The 9,934-nt window shown below is 35.7% G+C and overlaps 1 protein-coding gene across 1 annotated transcript in view; it reads left to right on the plus strand.

The window, feature by feature from the left end:
• The window catches only part of Bank1 (B cell scaffold protein with ankyrin repeats 1), a 323,433-nt gene extending 314,253 nt beyond the window's left edge, over nucleotides 1-9,180 (plus strand). The window contains exons 14-17 of the mRNA XM_023703868.1: nucleotides 5,354-5,383; nucleotides 6,404-6,456; nucleotides 8,811-8,875; nucleotides 9,127-9,180. Of these exons, the coding sequence (XP_023559636.1) occupies nucleotides 5,354-5,383; nucleotides 6,404-6,456; nucleotides 8,811-8,870 (143 nt within the window). The 3' untranslated portion in view covers nucleotides 8,871-8,875; nucleotides 9,127-9,180. The remainder of the gene's footprint in view (nucleotides 1-5,353; nucleotides 5,384-6,403; nucleotides 6,457-8,810; nucleotides 8,876-9,126) is intronic.
• Nucleotides 9,181-9,934: the final 754 nt, after the last annotated feature.

Raw genomic sequence — 9,934 nt, forward strand, 5'->3', positions numbered from 1 at the left:
TAGAAAAGTATGAAGATGAAATATAGGAAGTAAAGCCATGCTGTTATGTTGAGCTGTAGGGGACTCAGGTCAACAATTTCTGACATTGCCAGTGAAGCGGAAGACCCAAGACTATTTATGGACTACTGGACTCTTTTAGAATATTTTGCTGAATTTACACACCTATAATATTCAAATAACGGAACTTAACAAAAAGGGGATACAGATGAATGTCCATTTTGTATCTGTGTATTCAAAGTGGTTAGAATAGATCTATAGTACATTCTCTTAACGAATAGAGTGATTTGTTCTAATAGTGTTTGTAAATAGGATATCATGTCTGCATCTTGTGCAGCAATTAACCACTAAGAAGAATGTATGCAATGTGTTAATTACTGAAACTGTCCTACCAATTTGTTTTGAAACTGTCTCATTGCTATTTGTTTCTCAATAAAATTATGGGGAAAAAAAAAGAAAAAGAAAGCCTACAACAAATCCTACAGGAGCCACTCAGGAGACAGCATTTGTAAACCAAGTCTCCTAAGGGCTTAACAAATCAACTCGGGCTTTCTACAGATAAGTACTGAAAAAAGAATGACATCAAATCCATGCAAGCTTATGTCAGAAATACAGCAGCCTGCTAGAACAAGAACCCACACTTATCCCAAGAATATTATAAAATCCATAACATACAACAGATTGTCATGTACAGATTGCAACTGCAAAGGAAAAAGAAAAAAAAAGGACAACATACAGGGGCTGGGGAGACAGCTCAGTAGAAAAAGCACTTGCCTGGCAAGCACAAGGTCTTGAGTTCAATCCCTGATACTGAAAAAAAAAAAAAAAAAAGGACAACATACAAAGATGCAAGAATCCATGGTGAAGGAAAAGAAAGTCATAAATAGAAACTGTACTGGAGTTGATCCAGTGTTGACCTTAACAAAGATTCAAAAGCAGCTTTTATAAACATTGAATGAATAACTACTTTGGAAACATTATGCGATATAACAACCACTGTTAATTTCCTATCATTTTGTTTTGAAATTCTGTATCTATTTAATGTCTTTTTATTCTCTCTAAAATAAAACTTAAAAATTCAAAGAACTGATCACCTACCAACTCCTAAAAGAGAGAAAATATTAGCAGAAAACATTGAAAGTACATAAAGAGAACAAGTGGACTTTTTAAAAATAAAGTTATACAATTTAAGTAATGAAAATTTATCAAATGAACGTATTAACAGATTAGGTACAGCAAAGAGTTAGTGTCCTTGAGAACTCAGTAATAGAAACTATTCAGTGCAACAGTCAGGTTAATAAAGGATTTGTGTTCGACGGTGTGACCTCTCCAGCCTGCTGAGAATGGCCCCTGAATGCAAATACCGTGAGACTGGGTCAAAACATTTATAATAAAATCATATCCAAAAAATTGCCACATTTATTGCAAACTACTTCCATAGGTTCTTGGAACAGCAAATAAAAGAACAAATAAAACTACTAATTAGCAGAATTGTTAGGAAAATGACCTTTGCACAGTTCGTGCTAAAACTAATTCAACCCAAGTTAAAGAAAAAATTCTTAAAAGGAGCCTAAGTAAAAAAATAAAAATAAAAAATACACTATTTACACAGAAAAATAGATAAAAATATTTACTAAATGATAATTATTAGATAGATGGAGGGCCAAAGGCAATGTAAGAGTATCTTCAAAGATTAGAGAAAAAGATTGCTTAACTCTATATGCAGAGGAAATATCCTTCAAAAATGGGTGAAATGAAGATATGTCCAGATTAGAGAATTTGTAGCAAAATTACAACAAACCAAATGTTAAAAAATGTCATACCAAGGGAAAGAAAGTAAAAAGGATATTAGACAGAGCCACACAAAGAGGAAAGCACTATAAAAACTGTACAAAGCAAATAGACATACAATATTATATTATTTTTCTTTTTGTGAAAAGCATTTCAAAGACTACACTATTTAGAACCAAAAATACTAACACCTAAGCTGAAACGCCAAACACATGAAGGACAAGGTATTAGAGTAATCGCACAGAGAACAGAAGGTGCAGACAAATGAAGCTTGCACGGTAAAGTGCAAAGTGTAGACTGTGAGACCGGGCTACGGAAAGGGTGGGATTCGAAGCGCAGGAGCCGGACATCAGGGAAGAAGCGCGAGGTGTGCACTGTGGGCCCAGAATGGGCTCCAATAACTTCACTTTGTATATTTCAGTCAAAGTAACCCAAAAATAAATAAAACAAATGATCTCAAAAGCTAGTAGAAGAAACGAAATGGAGCATTCAAGATCTATTCGGTTTAAAGAAAATAAATCAAGAGGAACATAAACAAAATGTGTAAGCAAAAGGCCAAGAACAAAATGGTCATTTTAAACTGAACCAGATCAATAATTATGTTAAATCTAAGTGGGTTAACTACTAATTTGACAGGAAAAAAAGACATTGTCAAGTTGGATAAAAAAGAAATATTAATGTTTTGGCTGGAAGACAAGCAGCTTAGGTATAAGGTAGATAATTTGAACATGAAGGAGGTGAAGGGTCTGTTGTGCCAACAGTAAGGAAAAGAAGGCCATCATGACCACTCTAACATGAACAGCACAAGCTTCAAGACAGAGTTCTTCGAGGAGTACCAAAGACACTGCATAGTGATAAAAGGGCAGTCCACCAGGAAGAGAAAACAGCCCTAAATAGCTGTGTATTTCTTACTACATACACCTATGAGTTTATCAGACCCCCATCAAGCAAAAATGACAGTACTTAGATGTTTTCACTTTTCTCTTAGTAATTAATGGAATAATAAAAATCAATAAAGAGATAGAAAGTCTGAAGCATACTATCAACTAACATCACCTACTGGACATTTGCTGAACACGGCATCCATCCAAAACCTCAGTCTCCAAACAGACACAGCCGAATCATCAAAAAGTTTCAACTAATTTTAGACAATTAAAACCTTCAGAGTGCACTCTATGAAGCATTTGTCATTAGATGTCATTCTAGTCATTTAAACCATTCTACCACCACCATGAAGTAAACTAGAAAATAATTCGATACCTATAGAGTCTCTCCATATGTTTGGGAATCAAATCAATTGTGAGACAAAGAGAAAATCCCAAGAAAATATTTTAACCTGAACAATCGTGGAAAATCAGAGTTTGTGGGATTCAACCCAAGTGTTATGTAGTACTCAGCTAAATAAGAGGGAAATTCTCCCACAGAAGTGACACTAGAAAAGGCAAATGCTTTAGATCAATGCTGTAAGTTTCCATCTTATGAAACTAGGAATCGAAAAGCAAACTAAATCAAAAAGCAAGAGCTAAAAAAGAATAAGGAAAAAGATCAGGAATCAATGAAAATGGTGATGAACAAAAGAATTTTTACAAAGTGAAAAACAAGTCATTTGAAATCATAAATAAAAGTGATAAACGTGTGGCAAGGATGGTCAAGGAAAAAAGAAAACAAAAATTCTCTATGGCAAGAGCCAAAGTAGGTCAGCACAACAGAGCCTACAGGTGTCAGAGAGGTGCTGTGAGACCATAATCAACCTTAAGGCAGCATATTTAGCAATTTATGTGAAAGAAAAAGTTTAAAATGAGACTTACCTAAAGTGACTCAAAAGGAAAATTTTTTGAAGAAACATTTCTCTGAACCTTTCTGAACATACTTTTTTGATATGCTACTGACTTTCAGAACTCTGTCAATATTTTATATATTTAATAAATAAGGCAGTGATAAGAAAAGAGGCAAAGCAGAATATAAGCAGGAATAAATTAGCATAAATAGCATAGCCACACAGAAAAGGAATAAAAAAGGAACATTGATTTAGAAAGGAGAATATGCTAAGGCTAAAAGTAAAACAGAATAGTAAACAAAATTTGTATTCTAGTAGGATTTTCTTCACATGGATTTGTTCAGTATTTAAAACTACTTTATGGATATCCTAGGATTGTTTTCCTATTGCTAGAGAGTAGAGTTGGGTTTAAGGAACCAGAGGGCTAGAATGCACCCTGCTGTGTTGTCCTGGAATCCCAGGCAAAAGTGTAACTACTCCTACATGCCTATATCTCTAGCTAGCTAGCTGTCTAGCTAGCTATCATCTCTCTGCCTACCTACACAGAAGCTATCTGCAGTGACAGCCCTGCTCCAGCGAGCACACTTAGCACCCAGTCTTAGCTGACAAAGCATGAAAAAGGTGTTGGCATCGTAGATCCTTAGGAAAAGGCAAATGAAACCATGATGAAATAGAACAGACAAGCACACTAAATGCTACTGTGAGACCGTCAGGCTTCAGTGTTGCTTGTGATGCCCGAAGTGGGCATCCTTGATGCGTGTTGTGGATGGAATTAGAATGGGATGCAGTGACTTTGGAAACATCACGTATTTGCTTAACACACAGCACAGACATGCCAAATGAAAACATATATCCACATATGTCCACTTGTGCATAAAAATTTATAGAAGTTTGATTCAGAATAGCCACACTGGACGCAGTCCAAATGCCCAACAGCAGAATAGGTAATTGCATCATGGTATATTTTACTATAGGATACCACTCAGGTAATGAAAAGAAATGCATACTATTATACAAAACAATGTAAATGAATCTCAGAGTACAGACACAAAGCAGCACACATTATACAAGATTCTGTTCATCTCCAATTCTAGTTACTATAACAATAATCTGTAAAGTACCATTTGCTAGATGTTAAAATCAGACCAAGGTCCTCGTGAGTAATGTTCTCATAGGGAGTGACATAGGATATGAGGAAATATTCTGGGATGTGAAATGCCTCCATCCTTTTGGGTAGATGGGAATGTGGCTCTGTGGATTTATCAAAGGTCATTAATTTATACATTTGGCCATATTTCATTTGGACTGAGCATAATTATTCCGTGATAATGTTGATTTTTAAAAAGAATGGAGAAGATTAGTCTACAGGTATAGTAGGCAGGGTAGAGAAGCATATTAACTCTCAGAGAAACGAAAAGTCATAACAGCTTGAGATAAGTGTCAGAAGAGAAAGAAAAAAATAATCAGAGAAATCATTTCCGTCTTGGCTGTCAGAGTAGATGAATATAGGGTAAGGTTAATACTTTAAGACTGGACTGAAGTTTTCTTGTCCTTTTAAAGACACAAAGTATGGGCTAGGGAAGATAGCAGTAGAATAAGCGCTTGCCTGGCAAGTGCAGGATCCTGAGTTTAATCCCCGGTACCGCAAAAAAAAAAAAAAAAGAATAAAGACACAAAGTAGGCAAACAGCTAAAAAATAAAAAAAAAAGCTTTGGATAATTACTGAACAAAACCTAAGAGAATATTGTTTATTTATGCATTTATTTATTTATTTATTTGGTCTTTTAGATAAACTCACCATTGTGCACCACCCAAGTGGTAAGTATTTGGCATTAAAGTATTTAAGACTAAAACAAAGTATATAAAGCAACTTTAATTAATCTGAATCCAATAACATTGGTCAAGTCAGTGTAAAAGTTCACCCAGATTTAATATTTATATGTAAAACCACTTAATATCCAAAATAAATGTGAGGTAACACTAGAATACCACAGCTAGTGGTGTTGTAACAGGATACAGGATACAGGAAGCAAGAGCTTTGGCTCTGACTGACCTGGTTGTTCACAGCCTGCTCTGTGCGACCTTGCACATCCTTCTGCACTCTGCCAGAAGGGTAGATTCGTGCATGGCAATTGCTGTAGAGACCTGCACTGGTACAGATGTATGGAAATGGAAAATGATGGTCTATATTCCGAAGTTAGAGGCTGGAAATAGGAAGGGGGTCTAGGGAATTGGGGAGACAGGAGGGACAAGGGAAATGGGAATAAAAAAGTTTGAGATGCACTGTATCTATTCACCAGTTTCCCACAATGACTGTATTCTATTTTGCAAACATATACTACTAAAAAGGGGGAAAGAATAGAAGAGCTAATGAAACACATTTAAGGAGAAGGACAGTGTTTCACTCAAATGTGGTAGGGTGGAATGTGTGTCAGGAGAGCACTGAAAGGTAGTGGCCACTTAGGGAGTAGGGAGAACCCAGAAACTGAGGCTGCAGCCTGGACCACAGCCTGAACATGGGAGGGAAACACAAGAGAAGTACAGTTACAGCTGGGGTAGAAAATGAAGAGCCCAGTCAGAAGGCCCAGGGAGCAGTAGGAGCAAGCATTCTTAGAGGAAGGTCCTTTGCCCTTGGGCCACCTCCAAGAGTGATGAGGTGTAGGGAGCAGAGGAGAAATTAATAACATATTTGCCAAAGGTATGTTCCCTTTATGCCCTTTTTATGTTTCATAATTTTTTCTGTTTAGTATTTGTACTCACAGATTTTTCAAGTGATGGTTAAATGAATCATGAATATGTGAATAACTGAAGAGTCGTTAACAGAGTGTGTATTTCTAGGTACCACTACCTGCAATGAAAACATGTTACATAACATCCCCTTAAGCAACAAGGTATGTTGTGTTTATTCTAATGGTTGTAAAATGCAGAAAAAGAAATTTTCTGTTGAGAAAGAACATGTGACTCTTTACTCTATCTGTCCTTTGAAAGAAATATGAACCAAATTGGTTAAATGAACACTTGTGTACAAAATTCATGAGCAGTAACTTAAGGAAGTTAAATAAATTAGAAATACCTTGTATGAAAAAAATAAATAGCTATGGATGTGCTCAGTACAAAATTCCTAGGTTCAGTGCATTCCTCATACAATGAAAAGAAAGAAAAAAATTCATTGTTTGGGGTGAAAAAAGCAAAGAAGATAAAATGCAAAAGAGAAAAAGAAACAATAAGGCCAAAGCATGACTGAATTCAGCATGCACAGAAAAAATAAATATAAGGAGCAGATCAGGCCCCTAATCTCCAAAAATAAGTATGCACAGAAGACTTACAAAAGGACAAGTAACATGAAGTTTGGGGATCCAGGAAGGTCAGAACTCTCTTGGAGCCAAGATAAAGACTTCTCTGGACTGTCTGTATTAATTAGGTCCTTAACAAATTAGCAAGATGAGGGCTGGGGAGATAATGCGAGATGTAGGAAGTGTGAGGCACATCTGAGGAGAAAACACAAAATGAGCCGGTCTCCATAAGTTAGAACAAAAGCATTCCAAGCAGTAAGTCTTACCTCTTTGTTTGGCACTTATTGCCCCAATATAGAAGCTGTCTTATCTTTCCTTCAGAGGCTATGAGTATGAGATTTTCCAACACAGCCAGAGAGCTTTGTGGTCAGCAACTTAACCCTTACACAGCCCAGTCCCTAGCAAATAAACCTCAAAGGAATTATGAGTACATGTGTTTTAGTAATAGGAATATGGTAAGTTTATTTGAGCTAAAACATATAGTACTTAAAATCTAGTTATAGAAAAAATACAGCCCAAACTATTATTGATACAAATATTCTTTTTAAAAAATAATTTTATTGATGCACATATTCTTTTTTTAGTAATTTTATTGAGAAACAAATAGCAGTGAGACAGTTTCAATACTGATGCAAATATTCTTTACTTCATAGATGTAACTGCAAAGGTGGGGGTTTGCCAATTAGCTCAGTTGTTTAAGCTCCTGCTTGGGCAAACCCAGTCAGGTGCAGAGGACCATAGTTTGATCCTCAGCTCCACATACCTTACCAGACCCATCCTGAAGGCAGCCTGAGCCAGCCAAAAGTAAAAAAAAAAAAAATTCTTAACTACAAAGAAATTTCTAAACAAGGTTAAAAATAATATAAATCAAAAACAATAGCAATGAAAAACCCAAACCCACTCAAACAACACTAACAAAGCCCTGACCACAAGTTTCCCTTCATGATGATCATGTTATTCCAGATACCTGTATATATGATGCAGGGAATCTGCACCATTATCCAGTGTTGTATGAGAGCTGGAGTTATTGCTGAAATCTAAAATTAATATCTTTAGCAATCTCTAGAAAGAAACATGTTCTAGTTTTCCAACATTTTAGGGTTGCTTTAATCTTTAATTCCGGATAAATCATAAGTAAAAATAAAAGTCACTCTCCTTTAGAAATTGATTGCGGGCTGGGGAGATGACCCAGTGGAATAAGCACTTGCCTGACAAGCACAAGGGCCTTAGTTCAATCCCTGGTTCCACCAAAAAAAAGGCTTTGGTAAAAATTGATTCCTTGGGGCTAGCCAGCCCTGGAACCCCAGGTGTGCAGTGTCCCCCTAGAAACAAACAATTGGGCATGGTGGCGCACACCTGTAATCTCAGCACCCTGAGGAGTCTGAACTGTGTGGTGAGACCCTATAACAGATAGATAGATGATAGATAGATGATAGATAGATAGATAGATGATAGATAGATAGATAGATAGATAGATAGATAGATAGATAGATAGAATCTCTGGATCATTCTATGGCATCAATAAACTAAGGAGCTGTATACTATTAACCCCAAAAGACTCATTCATAGATCATAATTGTGGGGTACATCAAATCCCAACTTTACGGAAATACCTTGGTCAAGCAAAGATTCTTCTACAAAATCTCAAGGACTACACAACTCTGGTGTGTTTGTTTTGTGTTTTGTTTTGTTTGAAAGCAAGATTTTAGATAAAGGGAATGGATAAATTCCAAGCACTTTGGCAGTCCTCCCTGTAAATCAAAATAAAATTTGAAGGCAGGGAATTTGATGCTGTTGAATTCAGAGCGATTCTACTTCCTTTTAAGATGCACAGTGATCTTGACAGTTGCCTCAACAGAGCTGTGAAAAGCAACAATGATTTTGTCATGTTTATTTTTTTTTTTGAGCCTTAAAATACAGACAGTGATAACTCTTTTTTTTTAATTTTGTAGCTTCCTGCTCCACTCCAAGTTGAAAAGGAATTTGGTTTCTGTTACAGAAAAGATCATTAAAGAAGGTAAAATATGAAGCTTATACTTTAGTAAAACTAAATATTATTTGCTAGGGACTTGAGTCATTTATCTAGGAAATAGCAGTCCTTAAATATTTTATTGTCTTCCCCTGAAAGGATAAACATGTGTATTTTTCAAGCTAAAGGTGATTATGCCTTAGCAAGATTTATGCGCAGGGGGTGATTTTGTGCTACATAATAAATTTCAGTTGATGAGTCATTATTCACGAGTGTGTTTTCTGTGATCTTATCTGCAGGTTAGTATAATGAAACTTGGAAATGCAGATGTCGTGCCTCCTGGGGAAAGCGAGCTCACCTTTGGATTTCCCTCTACCTCCAGGGAGCATCTATACTGTGAATTCTTTTTTTTTTCCATAATTTTATTGAGGAACAAATAACAATGAGACAGTTTTAAAACAAATTGGTAGGACAGATTCAATAATTAAGAAATTGCATACATTCTTCCTGGCGGTTAATTTCTGTACAAGATGCGGACATTATATCATATTTACAAACACTATTAGAACAAATCCCTCCATTCATTAAGAGGATGTAACTATATATCTCTCCTAACCACTTTGAATACACAGATACAAAATGGACATTCATCTGTATACCCTTTTTTTATTTTATTTTTTCCCATAATTTTATTGATAAACAAATAGCAATGAGACAGTTTCAAAGCACATTGGTAGGACAGTTTCAATAATTAACACATTGCATACATTCTTCCTAGTGGTTAATTGCTATACAAGATGTGGACATGATATCCTATTCACAAACACCATTAGAACAAATCATTTTATTCATTAAGAGAATGTAACCATATATCTATCCTAACCACTTTGAATACACAGATACAAAATGGACATTCATCTGTATACCCTTTTTTTGTTAAGTTCTGTTATTTGAATATTATAGATGTGTAAACTCAGCAAAATATTCTAAAAAAGTACAGTAGCCCATAATAGTATTGGGTCTTCCGCTTGATTGGCAATGCCAGAAATTGTTGACCTGAGTGCCCTACAGCTCAACATAATAGCATGACTTTACTTCTTATACTTT

The sequence above is a fragment of the Octodon degus genome, unplaced genomic scaffold, assembly GCF_000260255.1.
Source record: "Octodon degus isolate 3935 unplaced genomic scaffold, OctDeg1.0 scaffold00183, whole genome shotgun sequence".
Classification (NCBI taxonomy): domain Eukaryota; kingdom Metazoa; phylum Chordata; class Mammalia; order Rodentia; family Octodontidae; genus Octodon; species Octodon degus.